The sequence below is a fragment of the Achroia grisella genome, unplaced genomic scaffold (assembly GCF_030625045.1).
Source record: "Achroia grisella isolate CSIRO2021 unplaced genomic scaffold, CSIRO_AGI_Agris_v1 utg534, whole genome shotgun sequence".
In the NCBI taxonomy this organism is placed as follows: domain Eukaryota; kingdom Metazoa; phylum Arthropoda; class Insecta; order Lepidoptera; family Pyralidae; genus Achroia; species Achroia grisella.
This window is the reverse complement of record NW_026712920.1, coordinates 1938283-1958930: the sequence shown is the minus strand read 5'-3', so window position 1 is coordinate 1958930 and position 20648 is coordinate 1938283. Positions and strand designations below refer to the sequence as shown.

The window sequence follows — 20648 nt, the reverse complement described above, 5'->3', positions numbered from 1 at the left end:
GGTCGAAACTCGTTATCTCGGTGCGAGTGAGATAATATAAGGCTCTCAAATGGCCTCCAATACTATTGAAATCATTCAAACCAGTCTGTATTCTAGACGGCAAACGCCGGCGCATGCACGTCTACACGCGCGGTAATTACAAATAGATATAATAAAACAATGTTCCCATTACGGCGTATCATTGGCAGCAAGGTGTGTGTGTTCAAGTGCATTAAAAGTTTAATTTAAAAATAAAGTGGCGTTCGATATTTGAAATTGCGGTTTTGCAGATACTGGAGCAATGGCGCGCTCCGGCAATGGCTGGCGCTGGTTCCAAACAAATGAAGAGCTACAGCTCAGAAGCATCAACGCCACGACCTTTGACCACGTTGACCGATGATGAATTGGCGATGAAAGACACAAGTAATTTTAATCATTAAGTTCACTTATTAAAAAGTTAATAAGCAAACTAGTTTAGAGCAGATAACTAATCTGCTTAGATTGCCAGTTTATAATTTAGAATGCTTTTTTGTAATTTATCTTAGATTGAATCAGGTATCTATTATTTTTCTGTGGTAGTATATCTTAACTTAAAATATTATAACGGTGCAATTATAATATAAGTTTATTATATCTACAAGATGGTGTGGGAAACCATACTTGCATTGGTTGTCGCCATTGACATATTATCAGCTTACGTGTCAAATCAACTGTAAACTATTATTTCATGGGAATGAATTATAAATAGGTCCTAAAAAAATGTATAGGTAATTACGAAAAAATATTTAACGATTTAATACGTAGATACTTATTGTAAAATGTATTGATGTAACATTATTTTTAAACTTAGGAACTTATTTTAATAGTTGTGGGATGAATCTGATACAGTCCTGTTTTATAAAATCGGTTATATATATATATCAATTATATAACACTTATTTCCTTATTATTTACAAATTCAATGAATGACATGAATTTTATTGATCAGAAATTTATTTTTATTCTTCATTTATTGTAGAATTACTTCATTGTCACTAATGAAGTAATTCTACAATAAATGAAGAATAAAAATAAATTTCAGATATGACATTCATCTCAATAAAAATAAAAACGTTGTAGGATAGATCCCGTGATTTACTAATTATAAGTACCTATAGATTTCAGAGTTATCTATGCCTTTTAAAATCGGCTAGTATTTTATGCAACTTTGTATGTAGCCTAAAACAGATGGACAGTATCTAGGTATTTCAATTGCGTTGCCTTGAAATGGATGCATTGCATTGCATTCCAACAATAGAAATAGAAATAATCTTTATTCAAATAAACATAATATAAGCACTTGAATAGTCCTATTTTTTATTCTACCACTCATTAGGAACACAGACTCACAAGAAAAATAAGCAATACCATGTTGCTTTTTTAAATAAATAAATAAATGTTGTTCAGAATTACATTTTTTAAGAGTTTTGTGTTAATACATACTGCCAAATAGCAAAGTCGACATAAATAAATAATTACTTGATTAACAAACAAATCGGTCTGTTTCAATGTATTTACAAATATTGAATCTTCCTTATTTGTAACACAAAATACAATTATTTATATGGTGATAATTGGTAGTACAAATTAAATTTTGAACACATTTAGGAACGGCCCTTATTCGGAATCTAATGGATGTTGCCCAAATGTCATAGATAGGAGAGTAATATTGGTTTCCAATTGTTTGTATACACTAGTGGCTCGTCCTGCCTTCTTCTGATTCTCATAACTTTGCTAATTCAGTACCTATAACTTACTAATATTATAAACGCGGAAGTTTGTAAGTGTGTATTGTTTTCTATCGTGACGAACTATAATATTTACCAACATTAATAACAATTTAAACATTCTATTGCAACTAGGTATCCGGCTTATAGAAATTATTGAAAGAAACCCGTCTTTGTATAATGACAAGTAAACAAAATATTATATAACTATTCAAAAATGCTTATATTAAGTTTATTTGAATAAAAATTAATTCTATTTCTATTTTCTCCTTATAGTATTAGTGTAAATTTCTATATTGTGCCTGGTTGTTTGTCGCCACGGGTATTTTAAATAGTTTAATAGATTTTAATGAAAGGTCGTTACAGTTGTCTCCGGAATGCTATACATACACATACATAACAACAATATCGACAGTAAACATTTTTTAACAACTATATTAAAACACAACTGGATATATTTATAAAATACTAGCTGTACCCGCTACTTCGTTCGCGCAGCGCACACAACAGAAGCCCTCAAATATCAATAATGTTCCCCGTTTTCGCAACATTTTTCATTGATGCTTCGCTTCTATTGGTCGTAGCGTAATGTTATGTAGCTTAAAGCCTTCCTCGATAAGAAGAATATCCGGTCCTGTGAACTTGGCACACGATATTCAAAAATCGACTTTTTTTTTTAGAGTTCTGACATCCTTTTGAATAGTTCTAGAGTTCTTTATAATCATTTTAAATAGTTCCGATGTTTAAATTAAAAAAAAACAAATTTTAAAAAATCGTGCGCTAAGTTCACGCGGCGCACGAAATCACGAAAATCACAAATTTCTTCGGAGTTCTAGCTTGCTTTACAATAGTTCTACAGTTCTCTATCAGTTATATCAATAGTTCTAGCGATTAAAACGAAAAAATCGATTTTTGAAGTTTCGCCGCGTCCAAATTATAATTCATATAAGAAAAGATCAATTTCAGACGCGAGTTCGAGCCGATCTGATAATAGTTCTGGGCAGCATTCTCCAAGTTCTACAGAAAAGCTTCATAACTTTTTCCTGGAAATAATTATTTTGCAAGTTATTGCAAAAAATATAAATCTACAAAAAAAAAAAATTACGAGTTCCAGCTGATCTGATCGGAGTTCTGGGTAGCGCTACCTGAGTTCTATCGAAAAGTCTAGTAACTTTTTCCTGTGAAATAATTATTTTCCATATTATCGTCATTTTTAACTTTTCAAGGCTGACTTATAGACTTTTTTTTACGAGTTCTAGCCGATCTGATCGCAGTTCTGGGTAGCGCTACCTGAGTTCTATCGAAAAGTCTAGTAACTTTTTCCTGTGAAATAATTATTTTCCATATTATCGTCATTTTTAACTTTTCAAGGCTGACTTATGGACTTTTTTTTTACGAGTTCTAGCCGATCTGATCGGAGTTCTGGGTAGCGCTACCTGAGTTCTATCGAAAAGTCTAGTAACTTTTTCCTGTGAAATAATTATTTTCCATATTATCGTCATTTTTAACTTTTCAAGGCTGACTTATAGACTTTTTTTTTACGAGTTCTAGCCGATCTGATCGGAGTTCTGGGTAGCGCTACCTGAGTTCTATCGAAAAGTCTAGTAACTTTTTCCTGTAAAATCATTATTTTCCAAATTATCGCCATTTTTAACTCTTTAAGTCTGACTTATAGGAGATTTTTTTTTACGAGTTCTAGCTGATCTGATCGGAGTTCTGGGTAGCGCTACCTGAGTTCTATCGAAAAGTCTAGTAACTTTTTCCTGTAAAATCATTATTTTCCAAATTATCGTCATTTTTAACTTTTTAAGGCTGACTTACAGGAGATTTTTTTTTACGAGTTCTAGCTGATCTGATCGGAGTTCTGGGTAGCGCTACCTGAGTTCTATCGAAAAGTCTAGTAACTTTTTCCTGTGAAATAATTATTTTCCAAATTATCGCCATTTTTTACTTTTCAAGACTGACTTGTAGGAGAATTTTTTTTTTGACGAGTTCTAGCCGATCTGATCGGAGTTCTGGGTAGCGCTACCTGAGTTCTATCGAAAAGTCTAATAACTTTTTCCTGTAAAATAATTATTTTCCAAATTATCGCAATATTCCAAATATCTTGAAAAGTTAAAAATGGCGATAATTTAGGAAATAATTATTTTACGGGAAAAATTTACTAGACTTTTCGATAGAACTCAGGTAGCGCTACCCAGAACTCCGATCAGATTGACTAGAACTCATAAAAAAAATTCTCCTATAAGTCAGTCATGAAAAGTTAAAAATGGCGATAATTTGGAAAATAATTACTTCACAGGAAAAAGTTACTAGACTTTTCGATAGAACTCAGGTAGCGCTACCCAGAACTCCGATCAGATCGGCTAGAACTCGTAAAAAAAAAGTCTATAAGTCAGCCTTGAAAAGTTAAAAATGACGATAATATGGAAAATAATTATTTCACAGGAAAAAGTTACTAGACTTTTCGATAGAACTCAGGTAGCGCTAACCAGAACTCCGATCAGATCAGCTAGAACTCGTAAAAAAAAATCTCCTATAAGTCAGTTTTATAAAGTTAAAAATGGCGATAATTTGGAAAATAATGATTTTACAGGAAAAAGTTACTAGACTTTTCGATAGAACTCAGGTAGCGCTACCCAGAACTCCGATCAGATCGGCTAGAACTCGTAAAAAAAAAAAAGTCTATAAGTCAGCCTTGAAAAGTTAAAAATGACGATAATATGGAAAATAATTATTTCACAGGAAAAAGTTACTAGACTTTTCGATAGAACTCAGGTAGCGCTACCCAGAACTCCGATCAGATCAGCTAGAACTCGTAAAAAAAAATCTCCTATAAGTCAGCCTTAAAAAGTTAAAAATGACGATAATTTGGAAAATAATGATTTTACAGGAAAAAGTTACTAGACTTTTCGATAGAACTCAGGTAGCGCTACCCAGAACTCCGATCAGATCGGCTAGAACTCGTAAAAAAAAAGTCTATAAGTCAGCCTTGAAAAGTTAAAAATGACGATAATATGGAAAATAATTATTTCACAGGAAAAAGTTACTAGACTTTTCGATAGAACTCAGGTAGCGCTACCCAGAACTCCGATGAGATCGACTAGAACTCGTAAAAAAGTTCTCCTATAAGTCAGTCATGAAAAGTTAAAAATGGCGATAATTTGGACAATAATTATTTCACAGGAAAGAGTTACTAGACTTTTCGATAGAACTCAGGTAGCGCTACCCAGAACTCCGATCAGATCGGCTAGAACTCGTAAAAAAAAAGTCTATAAGTCAGCCTTGAAAAGTTAAAAATGACGATAATATGGAAAATAATTATTTCACAGGAAAAAGTTACTAGACTTTTCGATAGAACTCAGGTAGCGCTACCCAGAACTCCGATCAGATCGGCTAGAACTCGTAAAAAAAAAGTCTGTAAGTCAGCGTTGAAAAGTTAAAAATGGCGATAATTTGGAAAATAATTATTTCACAGGTAAAAGTTACTAGACTTTTCGATAGAACTCAGATAGCGCTACCCAGAACTCCGATCAGATCGACTAGAACTCGTAAAAAAAATTCTCCTGTAAGTCAGCCTTAAAAAGTTAAAAATGGCGATAATTTGGAAAATAATGATTTTACAGGAAAAAGTTACTAGACTTTTCGATAGAACTCAGGTAGCGCTACCCAGAACTCCGATGAGATCGACTAGAACTCGTAAAAAAATTCTCCTATAAGTCAGTCATGAAAAGTTAAAAATGGCGATAATTTGGACAATAATTATTTCACAGCAAAAAGTTACTAGACTTTTCGATAGAACTCAGGTAGCGCTACCCAGAACTCCGATCAGATCAGCTGGAACTCGTAATTTTTTTTTTTGTAGATTTATATTTTTTGCAATAACTTGCAAAATAATTATTTCCAGGAAAAAGTTATGAAGCTTTTCTGTAGAACTTGGAGAATGCTGCCCAGAACTATTATCAGATCGGCTCGAACTCGCGTCTGAAATTGATCTTTTCTTATATGAATTATAATTTGGACGCGGCGAAACTTCAAAAATCGATTTTTTCGTTTTAATCGCTAGAACTATTGATATAACTGATAGAGAACTGTAGAACTATTGTAAAGCAAGCTAGAACTCCGAAGAAATTTGTGATTTTCGTGATTTCGTGCGCCGCGTGAACTTAGCGCACGATTTTTTAAAATTTGTTTTTTTTAAATTTAAACATCGGAACTATTTAAAATGATTATAAAGAACTCTAGAACTATTCAAAAGGATGTCAGAACTCTAAAAAAAAAAGTCGATTTTTGAATATCGTGTGCCAAGTTCACAGGACCAGAATATCCAACATAAAAATATTTTTTCAATTCGGACCAGTAGTTCCTGTGATTACAGATAATAGAAATTAATAATTGTATTGTAGTAAATATATAAATGTAAATCTATATAAAAAAAAAAAATTTGCGCGTTCAAACAAACAAACTCTTCAGCTTTATAATATTAGTATAGAAAAAGTTATTAGACCAGAATGTTCTCGATACGAACATTACCAGAGAAAACGTTGTGATCTAGTTGCACACAACATTAATTTAAAAAATCGTGAGGTTCATTCCAGGCGACAATACAAAACTTTGAGTGTCAATTTATATTTTTGACTCGCCGCTTAATATTCTTTTTAATAATAATTAATAATATTATTCGCTGAATATTATTCGCTCGCTTAATATTTCTTCTCGGATATCTTCCATGTACAGACAACGAACTGTTATATTTTTTACTAGCTACTCGTCCCACGTGTACATGTATTATATATATATAAACCTTCCTTTTGAATCACTCTATCTATTAAAAAACGCTTTAAAATCGTAATCGTTGCGTAGTTTTAAAGATTTAAGCATAGGGACGGACAGACAGCGACAGCGACTTTGTTTTATACTATGTATAATGATAGTGATAGTGAAGTGATATGTTATAATAATTATTTATAGGTATACTAATAATTATTTACAAGTATTTGCTAAAAACACAGTAGAGGTACAAAGATGAGAATTTTGAGATAAGAACATATGTTTCGCAATAGTATAAAATATAATAATGTGTTAAAATAGACAAAAGGGAAAAACTATTAATTAATACTTTAAACGAGAGGGAAAAATATTAAAGTAGGATCTCTGCAATCGATAGTTACACGAGTTCATTATTATTTTTAACTAGCTGTACCCGCGAATTCGTCCGCGTGGAATTTAACTTTATTTTTCTAAAATAAAAGTAGCCAAAGTTACTCTTTATTACATCAGCTACCTGCCAAAAAAAGTCCCGTCAAAATCGGTCCAACCATTTCAGAGATTAGCCGGAACAAACAGACAGACAGACAAAAATTGTAAAAAATGTTATTTTGGTGTATGTACTGTATTTATATTCACATGCATGTAGTAAAAAAACGGTTATATATATTAAATATTAAATAATTTCAATATATTTCAGTTCAAAATTTCAATTTCAATATAGTTGTACAAAAGTATTAAAGAATATCCTTAAAACATAAGGTACAATCCTGCTTCCTAAATATAAATATATATTCTTTATACGTTCTGTTATACGGGTTTCTTCCGAAGGGTTTTTAAAAAACTTATTTTAATTGAACAGCGCTCAAGGCTGAAGGCAACCGTCTTTGACCGAGAGTGAATACAGACTGCCTCGATATCTATCCTATCCTACTTCCAAGCGAGCCAGACGCTGACCCAGCAAGGTGTGGTCGCCAGGGCAGCACTATAGGTTACAGAGTCGGAGTATAACACCTCCCCCTCTAAGAGGAGACTTGGGGTTGATTCCAAGTCTCTGTCAAAATTTGGTTCTTAATGGGGCCACAGGAGTGGTTACTTCTACTACTGAATCTCGTCTGTCAGTCGTATCGTCTACTATATTAGGGGTAGTTATTGGTGAGGATCTACGTAAATTAAATTTCAACAAGGAAAGTCGGTTACCTCCAGATTTACAAAATTTCTTAATAGCTAAATAACATATAGCGGAGAGAGAACAAATAAAAGTTACAATTATGAATATAGAATATTGTGTCCCATATTTCACGATGTGTGGGCTTTGGGGATACTCAATGGCCCTTAATTCGTTTAGAAGGGATTTTATTATGTTTTTATTTTGAGAGCTAAATTCGTCCAAATCTATATTTTTTAAATGAACAGGAGACACATTATTCGTTACAATGTTTAACTTAACTAAGTTACAGCACTCATCATTGATGAGGTTAAAATCGGAGATATGATTAATCGGGGATGTAATATTTAAAACATTATATTTTGGTATTAGCGTCGTGCTTTTACAATATCCAATACAATTATCAGGAATACTAATGCCTGTACCTAAGATGGTTGTTTCATATAATTTAGAATTTAAACAATCTATTGTGATCTTGTTAGGATCTGATTGTATGTATATCCATTTGTTATTTGTTAATGGTTTCCAAATGTCTAGTTTTCCTATAATGATTTTTGTTTCACACTGCGATGGTATTTCACTAATAACTTTTGTTAACATTTCACTTTCACATGTGGGCTTCGCGTCCACTGAATACACATTTTCTATATCACAGATGAAGTTTCCAGGGTTCACAGTTTTGCAGGTCTCCAGGTTGTCGAAAGTACAATAGTGAGATTTGTCTTTGGTCATTGCTATATATCTATAATCAGGTATGATTAAACTAAACGAATTCGGTTCTTTAGAGTTATAGGGTGTTGGAAGACTAAGACTATGGAATAATACATATTCTCTGGTATTAACCAGTGGTACTTGCAGAACAAATATAATCTTATCGTTTATATAATAACATATTACACTAGAAATATTTAAAATGAGATACATAGAATTAATATTTAATTCTACAGGTAATTCGAGGTCACTAGGTAAGTTTCTGTAGTTATCGGCAAGCTCTCGATATATTTGACTCGGTGTGATTATAGCGGGATGCAGAATATTCCGACTACTGAATAAGATGGCATTTATGATATCCTCTAACTGGAATGACAAGGTGAGTATCGTTGTTTCCAAGATACTAATTATTTCATTAACTTGAGCGAGCATTTGTAATTCGTCTGTAACTTCTCTCATATTTTTTACGTTTAACGAGAGGTTGTCGATAGCTTCACTAAGGTTAATTTCATTATTTCTTATTACATGTAATGAGTTATTAAAGTTTGTTAACATTGAAGTAGTAATCAAGATATTTTCTTTCATTAGTGAAGTCAACTGTCTTTCATCATTTTGCAAAGATTGTATTGCTTCATTGTATCTCAACCCATCTTCCTCATCTAACGAGCCGGCAATGTGTTTGAGTATTTTCCCTATACCTCCTATCCAAGCACTTCGTTTAGATCTGTTATCTATTAGGTGTGAGATGGATGCAAAATCTCTATTCATGTCATGGAATCGTACTGTCAGAGGTGATAATAATTTATTACATTCCGCATTATTTTTCTGTTCGAGTTTTGTTACATAATTCAATTGTGGAGTTTAGCACAGTATAAATATTTTGTATATGTGGTCTGAAATGGGAAATATCTACAGGTATTAAAATTTTTAATTCAACATTATTAATTTTGAGACTGCCTAGGTAATCGTAATAAAGGCCTGCACTCGAGGTAATAGGCTGGGTATAATCTTGATGTGATTGGCCTCGAACAGAACTGTAAATAAGGGTTGTAACTATAGATACATATAGATTAAGGTGAGTTTTATAGCTAATACTATCATATATATTTATATATAAAAATATCATATAAATATATTAATAATTCCTATCCTAATCTATTTAGTTTATTCTAAATTCTTATTAGTATGAATGTATATATTTGATCATTAAAATACTACTAATTTTATCTCTATCTCCTAACTTAATCTATTTACTCTAACCTACTGTATTCTATTCTGATTAATAATTAATGATAGTTACTACTAAAATTACTGATATCTACTAACCTATAGTATAAACTAACACTTACAGATTTGGTTCGACATTGGCTGATTTTACCTGGTCGAAATGATGTTTAACATGACGCCGGTTAATGAGCAAGGTAAGTGTATTATTATTGTGTACCTTAATTATTTTATATGGCCCTTTCCATTGGGGCGAGAGCGCCTTGCGCATTCTCAAATGATTTTTCAGATATACGTATTCGCCAGCTTTATATCTAGTTGGACGAGTATGTGTGTCATAGTAAGACTTTGAAGATTCTTTTGATTTTCTTATGCTTTTTCCCTAGAGTATTTTAAACGATTCTGGAGCATGCGTACATAATCAGGATATGTAGCTTCCGGTATTTCGTTATAAATGGAGTTTGGCAAAAATGGTTTACTGCCAAACATGAGTTCGTAGGGTGTGAAATGTGTTGTGGAATGTACAGATGTATTGTAAGCAAGCATAGCCGTATAGACATAACGAGGCCAATTCGTTTGTTCTTCATTGAGATAGGATCTAAGGTATTCCTTGAGAGTCGAATGACTCCGCTCGAGGGCACCTTGGGTTTGTGGATGATATGGGGAAGACCAGAGGTTCTTTATTTTAAGAAACTCACAAGTTTTCTTAAAAAGGTCTGCTGTAAAATTCGTTCCTTGGTCTGTTAATATTGATTTAGGGATACCGAAGATAGAAATGTAGTGGAGCAAACATTCACTTGTTTCTTCTGCTGTAATGTTACGGATCGGGTATGCAGAAGAGAATTTGGTAAGATCATCTTGTATCGTTAAAATGTATTTTAACTTCGCTGTTCCTGCTTCAGGAAGTGGGCCAACTATATCAAGCGATATACGTTGACACGGTTCGGTCGAGGTACTAGTTATTTGCATCGGTGCGCGATTTATTTGTCTGAGCGCTTTATTAGTTTGCCAGCAAGCGCATTTCTTTCCGAATGATTCGATATCACTACGCATGTTTTTCCAGTAGAAAGTCTCCCGTATTCTTTTGTACATGCGACTACTGCCGAGATGTCCAGCAATTGGAATGTTATGATTTTCACGAAGTATTTTGGGGATTTCGGAGAGAGATGGGTAAATTATTTTATCTTTATATATATGTATATTAATGCCTGTATTGTGAAACAGGTACAGGAGCATGTTGTAGATCTTAATAAATTGATGGGTATCGAATGGGTTTTTGAATTCGGTTATAGCGATATCCGTATTAATATCGTTGTCTACATTAACAACCAGTTCATTTCTAATTGTTTTAATGCTCTTGTAAATATCATTATAATTAAATTTGTCAAAGTGGTAGACCTTGAAGAAAAGGAAATAGTACGTTTTTCCTTCGGACTTAAATGATATAAAGGAATTAAGAGACCTCTCTTTATTAATTATTTCTACGTTATCGGGTATATTATCAAGTACATTTTGTACAAAAGGATTGGATTCGTCTAGATCAATAGAAGTAGGTAAGAGAGATGATTTTATATATTGACTTTGTAATATCTTCATTATGTTCTTGGATATTTGTGTTAAAAGATACATGTTTATTTGCCATTATTCTCAGGTAGGTGGAGTAGTCATCGTCGGGTAAGTCTGGACAATGGTTCGTTGGTGGTATTGGTGCAATGTCGGGCTGAGTATTTGGAGTTGTGGATTGCGGATCACATCTTTCGGGTGACTTTTCTAATGCACCTGTCTTATTGAGATTGTTAGATGACAGATTTATTTCGGGTATTTGCGGAATATTCTGGTCGAGATCTAAAGGATTTGGGGAAGGTAGGCTTGCGTCGGGTACAGGTGGAATGTCGGAATTGATATCGGGAAGATTTGGAGTAGGTATGTTTATTTCGGGTAGCGGCAATAGATCCTCTCCAGGGCTGAAGGAGTTTAGTTCAGCAGGGTTAAATGATGGTGGTGATATTAATAAATCCATTAGATCTTCGTCTATGGGTATGGATTCTCTATCGACATTTGAGTTAGGTGTTTGGGTAGTATCAGCTTGGATTGGATTAACGGGATATCTAGATAGTGCGTCAGCGTTAGTATTAATTTTTCCCTTTTTATATTGAATGTCATACTCAAATTCTTCTAATTTTAAACGCCATCGGATAAGTCGCGATCCCGGATCTTTACACTTAAATAGCCATTCTAATGGTTTATGGTCAGTCAAGACGGTAAAACGATGACCATATATGTATGGTCTGAACACCTTTGTGCCGAAGATGACAGCCAGACATTCCTTTTCAGTTACACTGTAGTTGCATTCTGCTTTGTTAAGGGTTCGCGAGGCATATGAAATTGGACGATCTTTTCCTACGGGGCCTTGGGATAATATTGCAGAAATTGCGTAATTGGATGCATCGCAGGTTAGAAGGAAGGTTTTTGTAAAATCTGGATATGCGAGGATTGGGGCAGAGACGAGTTTCTTTTTTAGATTTTCGAAAGCGAGTTGTTGTTCGTTTTGCCATTCGTAAGGGACATCCTTTTTTAGGAGTGATGTTAGAGGCTTAGCTATTTTAGCGAATTCGGGTATAAATCTTCTATAGTATGAAACTAAACCCAGAAATGATTTGATGGCTTTTGGGGATTGAGGAACAGGGAATTCAGATACGGCCTTTGTTTTCTCTGGGTTCGGTTTTACACCATTTTCGCCGATGATATGTCCTAGATAGGTGACTTCTTTTCTTAGGAATTCGCATTTTTCAGGTTGCAATTTTAAGTTGAAGTTACGGATTCTGTTAAAAAGGGCTGTTAAATTATTAATGTGGGAAACTAGATCAGCGGAATATATGACTATATCGTCTAAGTAAACGAAACACCGAGTTCCTTGCAGGCCAGAAAGACAATTATTCATGAGTTTTTGGAATGTGGATGGGGCATTCTTAAGTCCGAATGGCATTCTGTTGAATTGGAAATGGCCTTCAGGTACGGAGAAAGCTGTTTTGGGTGCGTCTTCAGGGGATATGAGGATTTGATGGAAGCCGGAAGTGAGGTCTAGGGTTGAGAAATATTTGCTATTTCCCAATTGGTCAAGGATCTCGGATATTTGTGGGATTGGATAGGTCTTGCCGATGGTGATGTCGTTCAGTTTACGGTAGTCAATTACTATACGCCATTTGCGTTTTCCTTGGGAATCTAATTTCTTGGGGACTATCCAAATAGGGGAACTCCAAGGGGATGATGAAGGTTCTATAATATCCTGTTCAAGCATTTTGCTAATTTGGGATTTTACTTCTTTTTTATGGAATTCGGGGAAACGATAGGATTTGGTAAGGATTGGAACGTCACTGCTCGTTTTAATTTGGTGCTTAAGGGCAGTCGTGTAAGTTAGTTTGTCGTCTGTTAAATGAAAAATATCTGAATATTTGGAACAAAGTTCTATAAGGACTTCTCTTTCTTCCTGGTTCAAATGGTCGGTTCTTAGCGAATTGATGACGTCAATGGTCCTTTCAGATACTTCAGGGATATTCATAGTAACTGGAAAAGCTGCGGATTCTAAGGGTTCTACGCGAAGGTTTAGGTTGGTTTTGATATTTACGTAGGATTCTGAAGTGTTGGCAATGGTTAGATTAATACGATTATTATCCTTGACTTTAACAATACAGTTAGATATCAATAAATTTTCAGAGAGATGTTGATTGGTCACAACACCTTCTTTAATATCGGTTCGTTGTATTGAGCACTCGATGACAGTCTCGGTACGGGGTGGAATAACATAGAAGGGTTCTGAGAAGTGTAATTTTATGTTGCATTTTCCTAATTTTAAATTATCGTTTGTATAATCAATTTTGCAACCGAAAGTGGTAAGGAAGTCCGTACCGATTATGCCATCGTAGGGCAGATTAATATTTCTGATTATATGGAATTTAAATGATGTGAGTTTATTTTCTCTATAATTTAATTTTAGTTGGAAATGACCTTCGGTTTCTGTTGGTTCGTCACCGGGATCTATACCCTTAAGTTTAATTGGTTCTTTGATTATTTTTTGTTTTTTGTGAATGCAGCTTTCTTTCAAAAGACATATAGCGGAGCCTGAGTCAACAAATAAGCAAAGTGGGATATCTGAAACCTGGGAGTCAAGTAGCACGTGAGGAAACAATCTCTTTGTTGTGTCTATATTGACCTCATAAATATTTGCCTCACTAGAGATATTTTGGATACCGGGTAAGATTGGGGTAATGGTTTGGGGCTGGTTACCCATGTGGTCCCTGGATTTAGAAGATTGGGCACTTATTTGGGGCTGGTTACCCGTGTGGTCCCTGGATTTAGAGGGTTGGACGCTTATTTGGGGCTGGTTACCCGTGTGGTCACTGGATTTAGAAGGTTGGACGCTTATTTGGGGCTGGTTACCCGTGTGGTCACTGGATTTAGAAGGTTGGACGCTTATTTGGGGCTGGTTACCCGTGTGGTCCTTGGATTTAGGAGATTGGACGCTTATTTGGGGCTGGTTACCCGTGTGGTCTCTGGATTTAGAAGATTTGGTTATGGCATCGGCTTTTGTGGATTGTCTCGTGCGACACCATGTCGAGACTTTTATTCGTTTAAAGAATCTGTTTCGTCATATCCTATTACTTCATTAGACTCTTCGTTTGGATGGTCGTTTAAGAAATTAACGCGTGGGGGCGTCCCATATGCGTTTCTACTATTGGTTGTGGGTTGTGGAACCTTATAGCGGTTATTATTATATTCGCGTTTCTTACACGTATAGATATCATGTCCAGGCGTTTTGCAATAACGGCAGAACGCGCTGGAACTTGCTTGCGGTGTTGGGTTAAATGGTCTGAGCGAAGTCGAAGGTCCATTATTAGGTTTCGGTTTAAACTTGTTATGGTTGTTAATAATGGGTTTTGGTTCCGTCGGCAGGCGGCGATACAGTGTTTGCTGTATGCGCTCCTCGGATACCGCAAAATTAATGGCTTCGTTTAATGTTTTAGGAGACTTACATCTCACTATGTTCGAAATTCGGGGGTGAAGCCCCATGATAAAATGATGGAGGGCAAGATCCTCCATGGCCGCCGTTCGGCCAGGCAATTCTTTCGCTTTCGTGTTGGACAGTGAAATTTCTGTTAATAATTGTGAGAGGTAGGTCTCTATACGTAGTGCGTATTGGCTAGTATTGTCTGTAGGGCCCTGCTTGCATTCCTGCAATTCGGTGAGTAGGTGTGAGTAGTGTTTTCGTTCACTAAATTGCGTTTTCAGAAATTCTTTCAGTTGATCCCATGACGTGAAATCTTTTATGGAACAGGCAATTTCAGCTTTACCGTTAAGTTGGCTATGAATAAATTTAAATAATATAGGTCTTTGTAGTTCTGTAGCCAGATCGAAGGCATTGTCACAATTTACTAAAAATGAATTGAGAGTTTCCCTGTTACCATCATAGGGTTTTATAAATTTAAACAAAATATTGAGGTCTAGTTCAGACATTGCGAGGGTTGCTGCGGTTTTTCTAGTTATTCTAGGAGAAGACAGGGGTGACTTCACTAATGAGTCCTGGTTTGGTGTGGTTACATCAACGTTTAGAGTAGTTTCTTCGACTTTGGGCAACTTTGGCATACTATTGAGATATTATAGACAGAGATATTGACAGGTAATAATTATTAAAAAAAAACGGTTACAAGTAATCTATTTTTAAAATTACGCAATATTTTAATATGATGTATTATTTAGTTTAATTAATAAGGCAATGACCAAAGATCACTCACTGTATGTATGCAGCGAGGAATACGTGGGCGATTGATAAGGAGACGAAGACGGCGGTCGGCTGACGTAGCATTCCGATGAAACAGGGCGTCGGCGTATTGTTATTCTGGCTTCAGGGTGTCGAAATATATATATGCACTGCGTATATACTGCGGCAATCAGGATTACGATAGTCTTTTTCGTGATTTTTCGGACACTTTCGGACACTTGGATATAGTTCACAGGTATTGGAGATCCAGAGCGAGTCTGCTGAACGGCGCCTGGTCACTGGTATTTTCCGGATCCCACCGCTGCCACCAAAATGTTATACGGGTTTCTTCCGAAGGGTTTTTAAAAAACTTATTTTAATTGAACAGCGCTCAAGGCTGAAGGCAACCGTCTTTGACCGAGAGTGAATACAGACTGCCTCGATATCTATCCTATCCTACTTCCAAGCGAGCCAGACGCTGACCCAGCAAGGTGTGGTCGCCAGGGCAGCACTATAGGTTACAGAGTCGGAGTATAACATACTCCGACTCTGTAACCTATAGTGCTGCCTATCCTCTGTTATACTCCGACTCTGTAACCTATAGTGCTGCCCTGGCGACCACACCTTGCTGGGTCAGCGTCTGGCTCGCTTGGAAGTAGGATAGGATAGATATCGAGGCAGTCTGTATTCACTCTCGGTCAAAGACGGTTGCCTTCAGCCTTGAGCGCTGTTCAATTAAAATAAGTTTTTTAAAAACCCTTCGGAAGAAACCCGTATAACATTTTGGTGGCAGCGGTGGGATCCGGAAAATACCAGTGACCAGGCGCCGTTCAGCAGACTCGCTCTGGATCTCCAATACCTGTGAACTATATCCAAGTGTCCGAAAGTGTCCGAAAAATCACGAAAAAGACTATCGTAATCCTGATTGCCGCAGTATATACGCAGTGCATATATATATTTCGACACCCTGAAGCCAGAATAACAATACGCCGACGCCCTGTTTCATCGGAATGCTGCGTCAGCCGACCGCCGTCTTCGTCTCCTTATCAATCGCCCACGTATTCCTCGCTGCATACATACAGTGAGTGATCTTTGGTCATTGCCTTATTAATTAAACTAAATAATATATCATATTAAAATATTGCGTAATTTTAAAAATAGATTACTTGTAACCGTTTTTTTTAATAATTATTACCTGTCAATATCTCTGTCTATAATATCTCAATAGTATGCCAAAGTTGCCCAAAGTCGAAGAAACTACTCTAAACGTTGATGTAACCACACCAAACCAGGACTCATTAGTGAAGTCACCCTGTCTTCTCCTAGAATAACTAGAAAAACCGCAGCAACCCTCGCAATGTCTGAACTAGACCTCAATATTTTGTTTAAATTTATAAAACCCTATGATGGTAACAGGGAATAACAAATTTTTAGTAAATTATGAAATGCCTTCGATCTGGCTACAGAACTACAAAGACCTATATTATTTAAATTTATTCATAGCCAACTTAACGGTAAAGCTGAAATTGCCTGTTCCATAAAAGATTTCACGTCATGGGATCAACTGAAAGAATTTCTGAAAACGCAATTTAGTGAACGAAAACACTACTCACACCTACTCACCGAATTGCAGGAATGCAAGCAGGGCCCTACAGACAATACTAGCCAATACGCACTACGTATAGAGACCTACCTCTCACAATTATTAACAGAAATTTCACTGTCCAACACGAAAGCGAAAGAATTGCCTGGCCGAACGGCAGCCATGGAGGATCTTGCCCTCCATCATTTTATCATGGGGCTTCACCCCCGAATTTCGAACATAGTGAGATGTAAGTCTCCTAAAACATTAAACGAAGCCATTAATTTTGCGGTATCCGAGGAGCGCATACAGCAAACACTGTATCGCCGCCTGCCGACGGAACCAAAACCCATTATTAACAACCATAACAAGTTTAAACCTAATGTACCGAAACCTAATAATGGACCTTCGACTTCGCTCAGACCATTTAACCCAACACCGCAAGCAAGTTCCAGCACGTTCTGCCGTTATTGCAAAACGCCTGGACATGATATCTATACGTGTAAGAAACGCGAATATAATAATAACCGCTATAAGGTTCCACAACCCACAACCAATAGTAGAAACGCATATGGGACGCCCCCACGCGTTAATTTCTTAAACGACCATCCAAACGAAGAGTCTAATGAAGTAATAGGACATGACGAAACAGATTCTTTAAACGAATAAAAGTCTCGACATGGTGTCGCACGAGACAATCCACAAAAGCCGATGCCATAACCAAATCTTCTAAATCCAGAGACCACACGGGTAACCAGCCCCAAATAAGCGTCCAATCTCCTAAATCCAAGGACCACACGGGTAACCAGCCCCAAATAAGCGTCCAACCTTCTAAATCCAGTGACCACATGGGTAACCAGCCCCAAACCATTACTCCAATCTTACCCAGTATCCAAAATATCTCTAGTGAGGCAAATATTTATGAGGTCAATATAGACACAACAAAGAGATTGTTACCTCACGTGCTACTTGACTCCCAGGTTTCAGATATCCCACTTTGCTTACTTGTTGACTCAGGCTCCGCTATATGTCTTTTGAAAGAAAGCTGCATTCACAAAAAACAAAAAATAATCAAAGAACCAATTAAACTTAAGGGTATAGATCCCGGTGACGAACCAACAGAAACCGAAGGTCATTTCCAACTAAAATTAAATTATAGAGAAAATAAACTCACATCATTTAAATTCCATATAATCAGAAATATTAATCTGCCCTACGATGGCATAATCGGTACGGACTTCCTTACCACTTTCGGTTGCAAAATTGATTATACAAACGATAATTTAAAATTAGGAAAATGCAACATAAAATTACACTTCTCAGAACCCTTCTATGTTATTCCACCCCGTACCGAGACTGTCATCGAGTGCTCAATACAACGAACCGATATTAAAGAAGGTGTTGTGACCAATCAACATCTCTCTGAAAATTTATTGATATCTAACTGTATTGTTAAAGTCAAGGATAATAATCGTATTAATCTAACCATTGCCAACACTTCAGAATCCTACGTAAATATCAAAACCAACCTAAACCTTCGCGTAGAACCCTTAGAATCCGCAGCTTTTCCAGTTACTATGAATATCCCTGAAGTATCTGAAAGGACCATTGACGTCATCAATTCGCTAAGAACCGACCATTTGAACCAGGAAGAAAGAGAAGTCCTTATAGAACTTTGTTCCAAATATTCAGATATTTTTCATTTAACAGACGACAAACTAACTTACACGACTGCCCTTAAGCACCAAATTAAAACGAGCAGTGACGTTCCAATCCTTACCAAATCCTATCGTTTCCCCGAATTCCATAAAAAAGAAGTAAAATCCCAAATTAGCAAAATGCTTGAACAGGATATTATAGAACCTTCATCATCCCCTTGGAGTTCCCCTATTTGGATAGTCCCCAAGAAATTAGATTCCCAAGGAAAACGCAAATGGCGTATAGTAATTGACTACCGTAAACTGAACGACATCACCATCGGCGAGACCTATCCAATCCCACAAATATCCGAGATCCTTGACCAATTGGGAAGTAGCAAATATTTCTCAACCCTAGACCTCACTTCCGGCTTCCATCAAATCCTCATATCCCCTGAAGATGCACCCAAAACAGCTTTCTCCGTACCTGAAGGCCATTTCCAATTCAACAGAATGCCATTCGGACTTAAGAATGCCCCATCCACATTCCAAAAACTCATGAATAATTGTCTTTCTGGCCTGCAAGGAACTCGGTGTTTCGTTTACTTAGACGATATAGTCATATACTCCGCTGATCTAGTTTCCCACATTAATAATTTAACAGCCGTTTTTAACAGAATCCGTAACTTCAACTTAAAATTGCAACCTGAAAAATGCGAATTCCTAAGAAAAGAAGTCGCCTATCTAGGACATATCATCGGCGAAAATGGTGTAAAACCGAACCCAGAGAAAACAAAGGCCGTATCTGAATTCCCTGTTCCTCAATCCCCAAAAGCCATCAAATCATTTCTGGGTTTAGTTTCATACTATAGAAGATTTATACCCGAATTCGCTAAAATAGCTAAGCCTCTAACATCACTCCTAAAAAAGGATGTCCCTTACGAATGGCAAAACGAACAACAACTCGCTTTCGAAAATCTAAAAAAGAAACTCGTCTCTGCCCCAATCCTCGCATACCCAGATTTTACAAAAACCTTCCTTCTAACCTGCGATGCATCCAATTACGCAATTTCTGCAATATTATCCCAAGGCCCCGTAGGAAAAGATCGTCCAATCTCATATGCCTCGCGAACCCTTAACAAAGCAGAATGCAACTACAGTGTAACTGAAAAGGAATGTCTGGCTGTCATCTTCGGCACAAAGGTGTTCAGACCATACATATATGGTCATCGTTTTACCGTCTTGACTGACCATAAACCATTAGAATGGCTATTTAAGTGTAAAGATCCGGGATCGCGACTTATCCGATGGCGTTTAAAATTAGAAGAATTTGAGTATGACATTCAATATAAAAAGGGAAAAATTAATACTAACGCTGACGCACTATCTAGATATCCCGTTAATCCAATCCAAGCTGATACTACCCAAACACCTAACTCAAATGTCGATAGAGAATCCATACCCATAGACGAAGATCTAATGGATTTATTAATATCACCACCATCATTTAACCCTGCTGAACTAAACTCCTTCAGCCCTGAGAGGATCTATTGCCGCTACCCGAAATAAACATACCTACTCCAAATCTTCCCGATATCAATTCCGACATTCCACCTGTACCCGACGCAAGCCTACCTTCCCCAAATCCTTTAGATCTCGACCAGAATATTCCGCAAATACCCGAAATAAATCTGTCATCTAACAATCTCAATAAGACAGGTGCATTAGAAATAGACAAGTCACCCGAAAGATGTGATCCACAATCCACAACTCCAAATACTCAGCCCGATATTGCACCAATACCACCAACGAACCATTGTCCAGACTTACCCGACGATGACTACTCCACCTACCTGAAAATAATGGCAAATAAACATGTATCTTTTAACACAAATATCCAAGAACATAATGAAGATATTACAAAGTCAATATATAAAATCATCCTCTTACCTACTTCTATTGATCTAGACGAATCCAATCCTTTTGTACAAAATGTACTTGATAATATACCCGATAACGTAGAAATAATTAATAAAGAGAGGTCTCTTAATTCCTTTAT

The 20648-nt window shown here is 36.2% G+C and overlaps 1 protein-coding gene across 1 annotated transcript in view; it reads left to right on the top strand.

Moving 5' to 3' along the window:
- The first annotated feature begins 78 nt into the window (after nucleotides 1-78).
- Nucleotides 79-20648, top strand: part of LOC131847416 (short/branched chain specific acyl-CoA dehydrogenase, mitochondrial) — a 36113-nt gene continuing 15543 nt past the window's right edge. The window contains exons 1-2 of the mRNA XM_059196996.1: nucleotides 79-192; nucleotides 270-402. Of these exons, the coding sequence (XP_059052979.1) occupies nucleotides 160-192; nucleotides 270-402 (166 nt within the window). The 5' untranslated portion in view covers nucleotides 79-159. The remainder of the gene's footprint in view (nucleotides 193-269; nucleotides 403-20648) is intronic.